Source organism: Myotis daubentonii, chromosome 4, assembly GCF_963259705.1.
Source record: "Myotis daubentonii chromosome 4, mMyoDau2.1, whole genome shotgun sequence".
In the NCBI taxonomy this organism is placed as follows: Eukaryota; Metazoa; Chordata; class Mammalia; order Chiroptera; family Vespertilionidae; genus Myotis; species Myotis daubentonii.
Window position 1 is genome coordinate 322,498 of NC_081843.1, and position 16,264 is coordinate 338,761.

General features: G+C 52.1%; 2 protein-coding genes across 2 annotated transcripts; both read right to left on the reverse strand.

Moving 5' to 3' along the window:
* Nucleotides 1–3,122: 3,122 nt before the first annotated feature.
* LOC132232523 (THO complex subunit 1-like) lies at nucleotides 3,123–6,007 on the reverse strand. The gene is given in 3 exon segments (XM_059691906.1): nucleotides 3,123–3,175; nucleotides 4,235–4,291; nucleotides 4,294–6,007. Coding segments are annotated over 3 exon segments (1,824 nt in total).
* Nucleotides 6,008–7,202: 1,195 nt separating this feature from the next.
* LOC132232524 (THO complex subunit 1-like) lies at nucleotides 7,203–12,123 on the reverse strand. The gene is given in 3 exon segments (XM_059691907.1): nucleotides 7,203–7,225; nucleotides 10,351–10,407; nucleotides 10,410–12,123. Coding segments are annotated over 3 exon segments (1,794 nt in total).
* Between the last annotated feature and the right edge of the window lie 4,141 nt (nucleotides 12,124–16,264).

The following is a 16,264-nucleotide window of genomic DNA, read 5'->3' on the forward strand; positions in this document are numbered from 1 at the left end:
TATGTAGCTTAAGCATGATTGTTCCTAGTTAAAGTGATTAATTACCCGCCTGGCACTTAGTTAAGAGGTTTTATTCCCTCCCTAACTTCAGGGGAAAATCCCTACCTGGGGAAACAACCTTTCTCAGAGAGGAGACCTTGGTTAAAACACATAGTGCCAAGAAGGTGAGCAAACATATTAAGAACAGTATGCCATATATGCCAGGTCCCTTGAAACAGCAAGCATGGACCGGCTCCCTGCACTTCAGAGCCCCTAACTCCGCAAACAGCTGCTGGACGTCAGCGTCGGACACTCAGAGGGCCAGGTTGGACAGAAGCAGCTTCCCCCCCCCCCCCCTCACCAGGCCGGCGCCCCTGCCCAAGCCCCTCAGAAGCGGTCGTGTTGCCACTCATCGGGAAGCTGTCTCGGCCTGCTGTAGGGCGCCAGCCAGTTCCTGCCTCAGCCGAGCTCCGCCCGTTTCCGGAACCGCCCTGCGCTCTGTCACTGCGGCCTCCCAGGGAGCTGGCCTGGCCTCGGTCCCGGCCTAGGTCCCTTCCCCCGCCGCCGCCGCCCCGCTGGCTCTGGTTCAGCCTAATGATGTCGTCCAGAGACATGTTGACTTTGTCGGCCATGGCGGGCCTGGAATCCGCCTTGGATTGAGCCCATGCTTAAGTACGCCGGCCCTTCAATTCTCGCGCGGGGCCGGAGCTGTTCCTGTGCGGGCACCAGATGTTGGGTTCCAGGCCCAAGGATTCCTAAAGGTGTGGACACGGACTCCTCGGGGAAGAATAAATGACACAGAGACAGCGTTCAGAGGCGCCCAGGGCTGAGAAGGATTGCGAATGATAGACCTTGCAAAGCGCTGCGGCCCCTTCTTTTATAGCCCCAGAGCGTGGTCAGAGGAGCCAGAGAGACCCACCAATCAGCCTCTCCCAGGAATGAAGCGTCAATGTTTGGGTGATGCCAACTTTAGTGTGGGGCAGGTGGCGCATCTCAAGGAAAGGTTCTCCTGAATGTGGCTGCGATGCCTGGTGTGCTTGACAGGCGCCTCTGGTGCAGGCTCCTCCGACCCGGGACCCGTGAAGAATGTTGGGGTGTTTTATTTTACTTTATGTTATTTTTTCTTATTTCTGTGCTCATTTCTCTTCATTCATTGCAATTGATTCTATTTTTGGCAACGATCCTTGCAAACATCGGTCCCATTTGCATTCGAAGGGAAGGGGCGTGGGGCGGGTGAGCGGGAGGGGGGAGGGGGATACGGGAGACGCAAACACACCGAACCTAGCGGCCCTTGGAGGTCATGGGAGGCAGAGGATGAGGTGGATGTGAATAAAATGTGTATGGTTTTGTATACGAGCTCTGAGCCCAGGACACCAGAGGCCACCAGGAGCTGGTGGAGGCAGGCGAGACGCTCCCCAGAGCCCCCAGATGGAAAGGGATCCTGCTCGCACCTTGATTTGTGACCCCTGGCATCTGGCCTCTCAGGGATTTCCTTTCTCTTCTTGTAAGCCACCTCTTGGGTGGCAGCGGGACATGGCCACTCTAGGACATGAATAGGATGCCATCCTTCAGATGTGCCCTATGACGTCTGTTTTTCAAAACCATTGAATCCAAAGAGGTCAGTTGTACTGAAGGTGTGATCAGAATCTCACTGAGCATCAGATATAATCCACAGGCCCGAGCCACCCGGCAAAAAGCCACAGTGAATCTCCTAGACGCGGGTCACTTGGCAGAAATCTCGAAGCTGGAGCATTGTGCTCCATGTGTGTACCTCCGCAGCCACACAGGCGCACTGGGGGATTTCCACTGTGGGATGGCATCTGAGAGCACCCCTCTTCTACCCACGCCCCCCTCCCCCTCCCCCTCCCGACACACACACACACACACACACACACACACACCTGCCTTCTCTCAGACATCGCACTGGACTAGACCTGTCCCCACTCCTCGGGTCTACCCACACCTGGGAGGTTTAGACACCTGGCTCTGCCTTCCCCAGTGGAGGCTGAGGAAGGGGGTGGGAGTCTTGGTTGGGGAAGAGGCTTGCATTGGAGCTCCAAGAACAGTAGGGGGCGCCACTGGCCCGCCGAAGCGATTCCCGGGGCTTCTGGAGGACTTGGGAGATGGGGCAGGTGCCCAAGGAGGCGCACAGTAAAACTCCTAGACGTGGGCCACTCGTTTGATAGCGGAATTTGTGCTCCCGTGTATGTCTGTGTGTTTGTGTTTGTGTGTGTGTGTGTGTGTGTGTGTGTGTGTGTGTGGTACGGGGGGTTGGGGAGTGCGTGGGGGGGGGGCGTTAGGTGGATCGGTGTGGGGGTGGGAGTGCGTGTGGGTGTGCACATCCGCAGTCACGCACGGACACTCCATGCTTTGAATCGTCCGTCCACACCCATGAGCACGCTTCAGCCCCTGCATTCTCGCAGACAGCGTCCCCTGCTTGTCCTTCCCAGAACTGGGGAAGTCCAATCACCTGGCTCTGCCTTCCCCCGGAGGGAGGGTTGCATTGGTGCTTCTCCACCAGCCGAGGGCGGGACGGGCTCTTCAGCCCCAGAACCAGTCAACCCAATTTCTGTTATCCACAGCCAAAGACTATGACTGGACCCGGCCATCTGGTCTATCGCCCCGCCCCGCCCACGTCCCCCGTCCCCGCCCCTCTCCCTCTCTGGATGGATGGCCAGGACCCCCACAGAGACCAAGTCCCGGCCTGGCCATCTGGTCTTACCAAAGCGTCAGTACGTTGAAAAGCTGGATCACCGTGTTTTCTAAGGAGTCCTTTCTTTTGTTTTTTGTTGTGGGCATTTATTTTTTTAAAAAAATTTTTTTAAGGAGGGTTTTTTGGGGGTCTTGTTTGTTTATTAGTTTGTTTTGTTTGTTTGTTTGTGGGGTTTTTTGTTTGTTTGTTTGTTTTTTGGGGCCCTGGGACAGATCTCATCACTGGACTTGTAGGTTCTCTTGATTTTTCAGAAGGTTCTAACAACTCTGTGTTTAGAAAGCCTTCACTTCCTTCTGCCTTCGATGTTCCTTATGTTTACTTCCTTTACCATCTCCTGCAGCACTGTCGCTCTCCTTCTCTTTTGACTTTGTACTATCCTTCTGATTGTGGCAGTCTCTTGTTGAAAGCTTTTCTGGAGAGTTGCTACCACCTATGTTTCGACTTCTACGACTTTGTCCACCCGAGTAAACTTCTCTGCGGCCCCTTGAAAGGGAAGAATTCCTGATATGAGGTGGTGAAAAGCTCTCTGGAGGAAAGTTATCTCCATTTGCTGATGCTCGAGGCTGTGCTCCAGCAGCATAACCTGTGTAGTATTTGTCATACCACTCTCTGTATATTCTTTCCCACTTTCAGTAATGCTCATTTTCAAAGGGGTCTCTAAAGTCAACACTCCAGCCATAAGAAGCTTTTCTGTCATAAGGTGGTGGAACTTCTCTGTATCTATTAAAATATGCACAAGTTCCGCTATCAAATGAGTGGCCCACCCCTAGGAGATTCACTGTGGCTTTTTTCCTTGTGGCTTGTCCCCGTCCCACCCGAGCCTGTCTAAGTATGTATTGTCCCCTCTTCAACCCAGAGAACGGCGATGCCGCCCCGCAAGGCGTGGAGATGGAGCCCCGCGGGCCTCCTTGGGCACCTGCTCCATCTCCCTAGTCCTCCCCAAGCCCCGGGAATCGCTTCGGCGGGCCAGTGGCGCCCTCTACTGGTCTTGGAGCGCCAATGCAAGCCTCCCCCCCCCACCCCGCACCCACCACCCGCACCCCATTCCGCAACCTTCTCTGGGGAAGGCAGAGCCAGGTGTCTGGACCTCCCAGGTGTGGGTAGACCCGAGGGGTGGGGGAAGGTCCAGCCGGGGGCGTTGTCTGCGAGAAGCCAGCTGTAGGACACTACACCCATACCCATTAGCGGTCACCTCCCTTTCTCAGTGCCCCTCCTTGTCCTCCCGCCCTAGCCCCTCCCGGTCACTGGTCACTCATCAAAGCGATGGAGCCAGTGTGGCGACTGTGAAGTTGTTCTTTGGGGCAGTAGGCACAAAGCTAATGAAACGGAGTCCTTGTAGGGTGGTGAAGGGAAGGGCCCTGAAGAACTCTGGAGGGCTGATCTGAGTCAGCCCTCCAACTGCTGATGCGCAGGTGAGGAGAGCACAAGGTCATTCAGCCATCCCTTCCAGAAGAAGTGATGGAGGCCTCGCTCAGACTCAGCTCCGCGGGGCCCCACAGACACAAATGCAATAAAAATAAATAAATAAGTCAGTAAACCCGCAACTGTGGTGTGTGTTCCATTGTTCACCCAATTTGTGGGCAAGTATCTCTATTTTCCCCCTGGTACAGGCCTGTCTCGGCGAGCATCAGGGCTTTCATTTTCCTTCAGTACAGCATCGTTATCTTCCTCGTCTTCACCCTCACCTGTTTTTATTTCTTCTGAAGGCGGTGGTGATTCCTTTGCTAGCTTTAGCACCATGTTTTCGAGATATTCTGGCAAACTTTTGAACTGCTGTTTGGTTGGCTGGAAGAAGTGAGGGCTTCTCCGTGCTAACAGTCTCAGGGCTCTCCAACCATAATTTGGATTGTTCACAACCTTATATTCATTTTCAATCATGCTTTCCGGGTCTGCCTGTTCAATGGCTTCTTCAAAGAATTCCTCCAAAGTTGGCAGATAGCCTGCTGGGTTTGACTTACAAGCTTCCATATTATCCGGGCAGGGATCCCAAAGGCTTGTTAACGCCTCCTTCCCCTTCAGAATCTTTTTGTTGGGCCCTTTCCCCAGGAAGTCCTCTGGTGCTGTTCTCTTTCGTACTGCTCTCCTCGGCTTAGTATCTGATGTTCTTTCCTTCACAAAACTTGGGCAGCCTTCATTTTTCCACGAGTTCCAGTTTTCCTCAGTGTTTAATATATGCTCTACCATCTTTGAAAATCTCTCTCCATCGGGTGGGTTTTCAGATAGCAGTTGATAAACCGATTTTGTGGTGCCTTCAATCCAGAGTGACTGCTCATCAGTTAAAACATCCTTTGAACTTTTGGATTTCACCTGTCCCTTGAGATGTTGGAATAAAATGAGATACTGCAGTAGAATGTGTCGGCGAAAGTTACTGTCACTCAGTTGTAAACCCAGCAACTTTTCACTTGTTAAAAATTTTGCAACGTATACATGTTCTCCTCCTGTTTTTAATTCTCCCATCGTTTTTCTTGAGGCCTGAGTGTCATCTAATTTGTAATTCTTGAAAACAGCCAGGACTTCCTCTGAGTACGTGAGGAAAGTTTTCCATGAAATCTTCTCATAGCATTGCACAGGGTTCCTGAAGTAATCCTGAAGTGACCAGAACTTTCGATACAGGCTGTAATCCATTGGAATGGAGCAAGTTGTTGGAGCTTCGTCATCACCCATTTCACCTTTGTCGTCTACGTCCATTCCTTCTTCTCCGTCTTCAGCGTGCTTCTGACCCAAGGTGCTTTCCTGCTCATTGGTATTGAAAACGGTGACATTTTCCAGATTAAACCGACTCTGCAAGTTAAGACCGGATCTCTCAGATAAAGGGAAAAGCCTGGCCAAAAAGAGTTGAATTCGTGCACGCAAAACTGTGTGCTGGGATTTTGATAATCTTCTTAAGAGATCATTGCACGTACGTAGTAAATAATTTTTCCCAGCGGAATAGAATGTATTTGATCTCCAAGTAGCAACATTTCTCTCCACAAACGTGAATGTTGTGTCACACTGATCCAAAGGGAGACATTCCAAAACGTCTCCCAACAATACAGAAGGTGTAGATGCGGTGCAAATACCTTCAGTTACTCCCCCAATAGCAAGAGAAATAATAGCTAAAACATTTTCACACGATGAATGGTTTATAATTTCTTCTTGCAGAACACCTCTGAGAGCTTGGTCAAGGGTACATTTTTTTTCATCTTCAGTTCCAGGTAACTGGCTGAAGGTATTCAACAATGGCTTGATATTTTTGTTGTTCAGGGCTTCTCTGGTAGACTTCGTGAACCGCGTCCGCGCTTCGGGTACACTGAAGCGTGGCCATGTAGGAGACATCTTCTCGGCCGCGCGTGTTGGTGGGGTCGAAGCCCAGCGGGTCCAGGGGTTCCCAAACGTGTGGACGGAGTCGGCGAAGAAGAAATGACACGGAGACAGCGTTCAGTTGATCAGCAGCCTAGCCAGGTTCCAGCCAGGTGCTCCAGCGGCTTCTATGTCCCGGGATCGGTTCTTGGCGAGATCTCTCTCCTGAAAGCTGTCTTGGGAGAACGAGGACGACGACCAAGACAACAAGTCTAGGGCTGAGAAGCTCTGCAAAGAAGACGCTGCTTTCTTTTATACCCCAGAGCGTGGTGGGAGGAGCCAAATCAGACGCCCGCTCCACCAATCAGCCGCGCCCCCCCCCCCCCCCAGGACTGAAAGCGTCACCGGTTGGGCGTCAAGTTTAAGGTGGGAGTGCACATGCTCCAAGCTCGGCCCCGCGCGGCTCGCCCCTTCAGGTGGCATTCACCGAAAGGACCTCAAGGAAAGGTTCTGTTGAATGTGGCTGCGCCTGGTATTTATTCCTCGTAAGGAATGGGCCGGGCGAGGGTGGGTGTGTGTGTGGGGGGGGGGGGAGGTGGGGGGGGGGGATGGGGGCGGGGGGTAAGGGGGTAGACCGGAGACGCAGACACACGGAATGAAGCTGGCCTTGGAGGTCATGGGAGACAGAGGCTGAGGCTGAAGTTGATGTGAATAAAATGTGTATGGCTTTGTATATTAGCTCTGAGCCCAGGACGCCAGAGGCCACCAGCAGTCAAACAGCCCCAGCAGAGAGTGGTGGTATAGATGTCTCTGGATCTGTCCCTGTTCCTCAGTCTACGTTGTTGTCTATATTCCACAAATGGGTGAGTTCATGTGGTATTCATTTTGCTCTGACTGGCTAACTTCACTTAGCATAATGCTCTCCAGTTCCATCCATGCTGGCAAGAATTCCTTCTCTTTTTTTTTTTTTTTTTTTGTTTTTCTTACCTTTTTACCGAAGCGTAGTATTCCATTATGTAGGTGTACCACAGTTGTGGGTGTGTGGGTGTGGGTGTGTGTGTGTGTGTATGTGATATTAGGGTTTGGCCCCGCCCTGGGGGGACCCAGGTGCCAAGGGCACCTTGAGGGCTTCCTGTGTGGTGGGAGCAGGGCCACCTTGTAGGTTACATTAATCCATTTCTGGAAGAGGAAACTGAGGCTGAGGCAGGTGAAATTAATTTGCATAAGTGGGTCAATTATCAGGAAGACCGGAAGCTGGAGGTGAAGAAGTGGAGGGCCAGGGCGAGGGTACCCTTCTGAACAGGGTGAAGAGTGGGAGCCTAGGGAGAGAAGCCATCTGTCTGCAGGCAAACAGCTTAGCCCTACCGAGGGAGGGCATGACTAGTCCGAGTCTGTGGGGCCCTGCGTAGCTGGGTCTGAGCGAGGCCTCCATCACTTCTTCCTGAATGAATGGCTGAATGACCTTGTGCTCACCAAAACGGGCGGGCGGGACTTGGTCTCTGGCGGGGACCCGGCCACACACAGAGAGAGGCTGGGTCCACCAGATGGCCTGGCCGGGACTTGGTCTCTGGCTGCCGATCAGAGTGATTGGCGGCGGGACTTTTCTAATTTAACTTAATTTAATTTAATTATTTTATTTTATTTTTTCATTTTATCTTATATATTTTATTTATTTTATTTTATTTCATTTTACTTTTATTTCATTTCATTTATTTTACTTTATTGTATTGTATTTTATTTTATAATTATATTTTCCTGGCCCGGACTTAGTCTCTGGTTGTGGATCAGAGTGATTTGGGTTGATCCGGGGCGAGGCCAAAAAGCAAATAAATGTTGACAGACAGAATACTTTGTATTTTATTTCTTTCTTTATACCAGTAGCTACAGGCCAGCACCACCCCACCGTCTGCCCAGCCCCAGCCCCAGCCCCAGCCCCAGCCCCAGCCCTCCTCTGGCTCCGGGCAACTCAGCGGCAGCAACAGCCAAAGCTCAACAGCCACGCAGCCATCGACTGGGGGAAGATGGCAGAGCAGTGGCTTCAGGAGAAGGAGGCTGAGCGGCGGAAACAAAAGCAGCACAAAAGCAGCGGCTGACACCTCGGCCACACCCGGCCCTAGGAATGAAAGCACCCCATGTCTATTGCTGGCGATGCCACCCTGCTCTCGGACGAGATGGATCAGTAGGGGCCCTGCTCCCAGGACTCTGGTTACCTCTGAGGCTGGGAGATGCTCAGAGTATTGTGCGTGACTGCGGCCATTGTCCTACTCATTTTCAAAAAAAAAAAAAAAAAAAAAAACTTGCTAAAAAAAATAAAAATAATAAAAATAAACCTCCTAAAAAAACACTTTGATCCAGACTTTCAATGCGCCGCCCTCTGCTGTTTGAAAAGCGCCGATGCAACCCCCCCCCCCCAACCCCTCACACGCCCCCCACCCCGCGCTGCAACCTCCTCTAAAATAAAGTAAAATAAAATAATAAATAAAATAAAATAAAAAAATAAAGCCCCGCCGCCAATCACTCTGATCGACAACCAGATATACAAAAGCATACACATTCTATTCACATCCACTTCAGCCTCTGCCTCCCATGACCTCCAAGGCACCCTTCGTTCGGTGTGTTTCCGTCTCCGGTCTCCCCCGTCCCGCCCCGCCCCCCCCCCCACCCGCCCCGCCCCGCCCGCCCCTCCCTTTGAGGAATGAATAGGAGGCATCTCAGCCACTTTCAGGAGAACATGAGACGGAGAGAGTGGGGGAGAGAGGGAGAGACAGAGAGACAGTGATGTGAGAGAATCGTGGATTGGTTGCCTCCCACAAGCACCTTGCCCAGAGCCAGGATAGAACCTGGTATGTGCAACCACCTATGCGCCCTTGACCCGGAATCCCTTGACCCAGAATGGAGCCCTCCGCTTTCCATTGCCTGACGCCACCTCTCTCACCTACTGAGCCACACCAGCAGGGCGCCGTTTGTCTTTCAGTTGGATCTTGTCATGTATTTATACTTGAAGAGAGTATCGCCAGTTAAGGGTGCTTGCGCTGTTATGGTTTTCTGAGTTTTAGAGCCCTCTGTTTCTCTTTTATTTTCCTGCTCTCTTGTCCTGTATGTTGAGGACTTTCTGTAGTGCTCTGTTTGAGTTCCTTTCACTTGTTTCTCGTGTGCCTCCTGTAGACTTTTGGTGTGTGGTGACCTGGACTCCTGACTTAGGACAAATAAACAGCCTCTCCTCACATTGAGGCGATGGCCTCTCAGGTAACCCTGCCGGGCCTAGCGTCCCTCAAAGATGGCCCAAGAGCCCGTCCCGCCCTCTGCTGGTCGAGAAGCGCCAATGCAAGCCACCCTCCTGCAGCCAGAGCCAGGTGCCTGGACTTAACCGGAGCCAGGAAGGACAAGCAGGGGGCGGGGCACGCTGTCTGCAAGAAGGTCAGGGCTGAAGGGTGCTCATGGATGCCGACGGACCATTCAAATCAAGAAGTGTCCGTGCGTGACTGCGGATTTACACACACAGACGCGCACACACACACACACACACACACACACACGCACGCACACGCACACGCACACATACACGGGAGCACAAGTTCCGCTATCAAATGAGTGGCCCACCCCTAGGAGATTCACTGTGGCTTTTTCCTTTTGGCTTGTCCCCGTCCCACCCGAGCCTGTCTAAATATGTATTGTCCCTCTTCACTCCAGAAAATGGCGATGCCGCCCCGCAAGGCGTGGAGATGGAGCCCTGCCGGCCTCCTTGGGCACCTGCCCCATCTCCCTAGTCCTCCCCAAACCCCAGGAATCACTTCATCGGGCCGGTGGCGCCCTCTACTGGTCTTGGAGCGCCAATGCAAGCCTCCCCCCACCCCCACCCTGCACCCACCACCCGCACCCCATTCCGCAACCTTCTCTGGGGAAGGCAGAGCCAGGTGTCTGGACCTCCCAGGTGTGGGTAGACCCGAGGGGTGGGGGAAGGTCCAGCCGGGGGCGTTGTCTGCGAGAAGCCAGCTGTAGGACACTACACCCATACCCATTAGCGGTCACCTCCCTTTCTCAGTGCCCCTCCTTGTCCTCCCGCCCTAGCCCCTCCCGGTCACTGGTCACTCATCAAAGCGATGGAGCCAGTGTGGCGACTGTGAAGTTGTTCTTTGGGGCAGTAGGCACAAAGCTAATGAAACGGAGTCCTTGTAGGGTGGTGAAGGGAAGGGCCCTGAAGAACTCTGGAGGGCTGATCTGAGTCAGCCCTCCAACTGCTGATGCGCAGGTGAGGAGAGCACAAGGTCATTCAGCCATCCCTTCCAGAAGAAGTGATGGAGGCCTCGCTCAGACTCAGCTCCGCGGGGCCCCACAGACACAAATGCAATAAAAATAAATAAATAAGTCAGTAAACCCGCAACTGTGGTGTGTGTTCCATTGTTCACCCAATTTGTGGGCAAGTATCTCTATTTTCCCCCTGGTACAGGCCTGTCTCGGCGAGCATCAGGGCTTTCATTTTCCTTCAGTACAGCATCGTTATCTTCCTCGTCTTCACCCTCACCTGTTTTTATTTCTTCTGAAGGCGGTGGTGATTCCTTTGCTAGCTTTAGCACCATGTTTTCGAGATATTCTGGCAAACTTTTGAACTGCTGTTTGGTTGGCTGGAAGAAGTGAGGGCTTCTCCGTGCTAACAGTCTCAGGGCTCTCCAACCATAATTTGGATTGTTCACAACCTTATATTCATTTTCAATCATGCTTTCCGGGTCTGCCTGTTCAATGGCTTCTTCAAAGAATTCCTCCAAAGTTGGCAGATAGCCTGCTGGGTTTGACTTACAAGCTTCCATATTATCCGGGCAGGGATCCCAAAGGCTTGTTAACGCCTCCTTCCCCTTCAGAATCTTTTTGTTGGGCCCTTTCCCCAGGAAGTCCTCTGGTGCTGTTCTCTTTCGTACTGCTCTCCTCGGCTTAGTATCTGATGTTCTTTCCTTCACAAAACTTGGGCAGCCTTCATTTTTCCACGAGTTCCAGTTTTCCTCAGTGTTTAATATATGCTCTACCATCTTTGAAAATCTCTCTCCATCGGGTGGGTTTTCAGATAGCAGTTGATAAACCGATTTTGTGGTGCCTTCAATCCAGAGTGACTGCTCATCAGTTAAAACATCCTTTGAACTTTTGGATTTCACCTGTCCCTTGAGATGTTGGAATAAAATGAGATACTGCAGTAGAATGTGTCGGCGAAAGTTACTGTCACTCAGTTGTAAACCCAGCAACTTTTCACTTGTTAAAAATTTTGCAACGTATACATGTTCTCCTCCTGTTTTTAATTCTCCCATCGTTTTTCTTGAGGCCTGAGTGTCATCTAATTTGTAATTCTTGAAAACAGCCAGGACTTCCTCTGAGTACGTGAGGAAAGTTTTCCATGAAATCTTCTCATAGCATTGCACAGGGTTCCTGAAGTAATCCTGAAGTGACCAGAACTTTCGATACAGGCTGTAATCCATTGGAATGGAGCAAGTTGTTGGAGCTTCGTCATCACCCATTTCACCTTTGTCGTCTACGTCCATTCCTTCTTCTCCGTCTTCAGCGTGCTTCTGACCCAAGGTGCTTTCCTGCTCATTGGTATTGAAAACGGTGACATTTTCCAGATTAAACCGACTCTGCAAGTTAAGACCGGATCTCTCAGATAAAGGGAAAAGCCTGGCCAAAAAGAGTTGAATTCGTGCACGCAAAACTGTGTGCTGGGATTTTGATAATCTTCTTAAGAGATCATTGCACGTACGTAGTAAATAATTTTTCCCAGCGGAATAGAATGTATTTGATCTCCAAGTAGCAACATTTCTCTCCACAAACGTGAATGTTGTGTCACACTGATCCAAAGGGAGACATTCCAAAACGTCTCCCAACAATACAGAAGGTGTAGATGCGGTGCAAATACCTTCAGTTACTCCCCCAATAGCAAGAGAAATAATAGCTAAAACATTTTCACACGATGAATGGTTTATAATTTCTTCTTGCAGAACACCTCTGAGAGCTTGGTCAAGGGTACATTTTTTTTCATCTTCAGTTCCAGGTAACTGGCTGAAGGTATTCAACAATGGCTTGATATTTTTGTTGTTCAGGGCTTCTCTGGTAGACTTCGTGAACCGCGTCCGCGCTTCGGGTACACTGAAGCGTGGCCATGTAGGAGACATCTTCTCGGCCGCGCGTGTTGGTGGGGTCGAAGCCCAGCGGGTCCAGGGGTTCCCAAACGTGTGGACGGAGTCGGCGAAGAAGAAATGACACGGAGACAGCGTTCAGTTGATCAGCAGCCTAGCCAGGTTCCAGCCAGGTGCTCCAGCGGCTTCTATGTCCCGGGATCGGTTCTTGGCGAGATCTCTCTCCTGAAAGCTGTCTTGGGAGAACGAGGACGACGACCAAGACAACAAGTCTAGGGCTGAGAAGCTCTGCAAAGAAGACGCTGCTTTCTTTTATACCCCAGAGCGTGGTGGGAGGAGCCAAATCAGACGCCCGCTCCACCAATCAGCCGCGCCCCCCCCCCCCCCCAGGACTGAAAGCGTCACCGGTTGGGCGTCAAGTTTAAGGTGGGAGTGCACATGCTCCAAGCTCGGCCCCGCGCGGCTCGCCCCTTCAGGTGGCATTCACCGAAAGGACCTCAAGGAAAGGTTCTGTTGAATGTGGCTGCGCCTGGTATTTATTCCTCGTAAGGAATGGGCCGGGCGAGGGTGGGTGTGTGTGTGGGGGGGGGGGGGGGGAGGTGGGGGGGGGGATGGGGGCGGGGGGTAAGGGGGTAGACCGGAGACGCAGACACACGGAATGAAGCTGGCCTTGGAGGTCATGGGAGACAGAGGCTGAGGCTGAAGTTGATGTGAATAAAATGTGTATGGCTTTGTATATTAGCTCTGAGCCCAGGACGCCAGAGGCCACCAGCAGTCAAACAGCCCCAGCAGAGAGTGGTGGTATAGATGTCTCTGGATCTGTCCCTGTTCCTCAGTCTACGTTGTTGTCTATATTCCACAAATGGGTGAGTTCATGTGGTATTCATTTTGCTCTGACTGGCTAACTTCACTTAGCATAATGCTCTCCAGTTCCATCCATGCTGGCAAGAATTCCTTCTCTTTTTTTTTTTTTTTTTTTTGTTTTTCTTACCTTTTTACCGAAGCGTAGTATTCCATTATGTAGGTGTACCACAGTTGTGGGTGTGTGGGTGTGGGTGTGTGTGTGTGTGTATGTGATATTAGGGTTTGGCCCCGCCCTGGGGGGACCCAGGTGCCAAGGGCACCTTGAGGGCTTCCTGTGTGGTGGGAGCAGGGCCACCTTGTAGGTTACATTAATCCATTTCTGGAAGAGGAAACTGAGGCTGAGGCAGGTGAAATTAATTTGCATAAGTGGGTCAATTATCAGGAAGACCGGAAGCTGGAGGTGAAGAAGTGGAGGGCCAGGGCGAGGGTACCCTTCTGAACAGGGTGAAGAGTGGGAGCCTAGGGAGAGAAGCCATCTGTCTGCAGGCAAACAGCTTAGCCCTACCGAGGGAGGGCATGACTAGTCCGAGTCTGTGGGGCCCTGCGTAGCTGGGTCTGAGCGAGGCCTCCATCACTTCTTCCTGAATGAATGGCTGAATGACCTTGTGCTCACCAAAACGGGCGGGCGGGACTTGGTCTCTGGCGGGGACCCGGCCACACACAGAGAGAGGCTGGGTCCACCAGATGGCCTGGCCGGGACTTGGTCTCTGGCTGCCGATCAGAGTGATTGGCGGCGGGACTTTTCTAATTTAACTTAATTTAATTTAATTATTTTATTTTATTTTTTCATTTTATCTTATATATTTTATTTATTTTATTTTATTTCATTTTACTTTTATTTCATTTCATTTATTTTACTTTATTGTATTGTATTTTATTTTATAATTATATTTTCCTGGCCCGGACTTAGTCTCTGGTTGTGGATCAGAGTGATTTGGGTTGATCCGGGGCGAGGCCAAAAAGCAAATAAATGTTGACAGACAGAATACTTTGTATTTTATTTCTTTCTTTATACCAGTAGCTACAGGCCAGCACCACCCCACCGTCTGCCCAGCCCCAGCCCCAGCCCCAGCCCCAGCCCCAGCCCTCCTCTGGCTCCGGGCAACTCAGCGGCAGCAACAGCCAAAGCTCAACAGCCACGCAGCCATCGACTGGGGGAAGATGGCAGAGCAGTGGCTTCAGGAGAAGGAGGCTGAGCGGCGGAAACAAAAGCAGCACAAAAGCAGCGGCTGACACCTCGGCCACACCCGGCCCTAGGAATGAAAGCACCCCATGTCTATTGCTGGCGATGCCACCCTGCTCTCGGACGAGATGGATCAGTAGGGGCCCTGCTCCCAGGACTCTGGTTACCTCTGAGGCTGGGAGATGCTCAGAGTATTGTGCGTGACTGCGGCCATTGTCCTACTCATTTTCAAAAAAAAAAAAAAAAAAAAAAACTTGCTAAAAAAAATAAAAATAATAAAAATAAACCTCCTAAAAAAACACTTTGATCCAGACTTTCAATGCGCCGCCCTCTGCTGTTTGAAAAGCGCCGATGCAACCCCCCCCCCAACCCCTCACACGCCCCCCACCCCGCGCTGCAACCTCCTCTAAAATAAAGTAAAATAAAATAATAAATAAAATAAAATAAAAAAATAAAGCCCCGCCGCCAATCACTCTGATCGACAACCAGATATACAAAAGCATACACATTCTATTCACATCCACTTCAGCCTCTGCCTCCCATGACCTCCAAGGCACCCTTCGTTCGGTGTGTTTCCGTCTCCGGTCTCCCCCGTCCCGCCCCGCCCCCCCCCCCCGCCCGCCCCGCCCCGCCCGCCCCTCCCTTTGAGGAATGAATAGGAGGCATCTCAGCCACTTTCAGGAGAACATGAGACGGAGAGAGTGGGGGAGAGAGGGAGAGACAGAGAGACAGTGATGTGAGAGAATCGTGGATTGGTTGCCTCCCACAAGCACCTTGCCCAGAGCCAGGATAGAACCTGGTATGTGCAACCACCTATGCGCCCTTGACCCGGAATCCCTTGACCCAGAATGGAGCCCTCCGCTTTCCATTGCCTGACGCCACCTCTCTCACCTACTGAGCCACACCAGCAGGGCGCCGTTTGTCTTTCAGTTGGATCTTGTCATGTATTTATACTTGAAGAGAGTATCGCCAGTTAAGGGTGCTTGCGCTGTTATGGTTTTCTGAGTTTTAGAGCCCTCTGTTTCTCTTTTATTTTCCTGCTCTCTTGTCCTGTATGTTGAGGACTTTCTGTAGTGCTCTGTTTGAGTTCCTTTCACTTGTTTCTCGTGTGCCTCCTGTAGACTTTTGGTGTGTGGTGACCTGGACTCCTGACTTAGGACAAATAAACAGCCTCTCCTCACATTGAGGCGATGGCCTCTCAGGTAACCCTGCCGGGCCTAGCGTCCCTCAAAGATGGCCCAAGAGCCCGTCCCGCCCTCTGCTGGTCGAGAAGCGCCAATGCAAGCCACCCTCCTGCAGCCAGAGCCAGGTGCCTGGACTTAACCGGAGCCAGGAAGGACAAGCAGGGGGCGGGGCACGCTGTCTGCAAGAAGGTCAGGGCTGAAGGGTGCTCATGGATGCCGACGGACCATTCAAATCAAGAAGTGTCCGTGCGTGACTGCGGATTTACACACACAGACGCGCACACGCACACCCACACACCTACCCCACTCCGCCCTCTCCACCTCCCCCACACACACACACGCGCGCGCGCGCGCGCGCGCACACACACACACACACACACACACACACACGCACGCACACGCACACGCACACATACACGGGAGCACAAGTTCCGCTATCAAATGAGTGGCCCACCCCTAGGAGATTCACTGTGGCTTTTTCCTTTTGGCTTGTCCCCGTCCCACCCGAGCCTGTCTAAATATGTATTGTCCCTCTTCACTCCAGAAAATGGCGATGCCGCCCCGCAAGGCGTGGAGATGGAGCCCTGCCGGCCTCCTTGGGCACCTGCCCCATCTCCCTAGTCCTCCCCAAACCCCAGGAATCACTTCATCGGGCCGGTGGCGCCCTCTACTGGTCTTGGAGCGCCAATGCAAGCCTCCCCCCACCCCCACCCCGCACCCACCACCCGCACCCCATTCCGCAACCTTCTCTGGGGAAGGCAGAGCCAGGTGTCTGGACCTCCCAGGTGTGGGTAGACCCGAGGGGTGGGGGAAGGTCCAGCCGGGGGCGTTGTCTGCGAGAAGCCAGCTGTAGGACACTACACCCATACCCATTAGCGGTCACCTCCCTTTCTCAGTGCCCCTCCTTGTCCTCCCGCCCTAGCCCCTCCCGGTCACTGGTCACTCA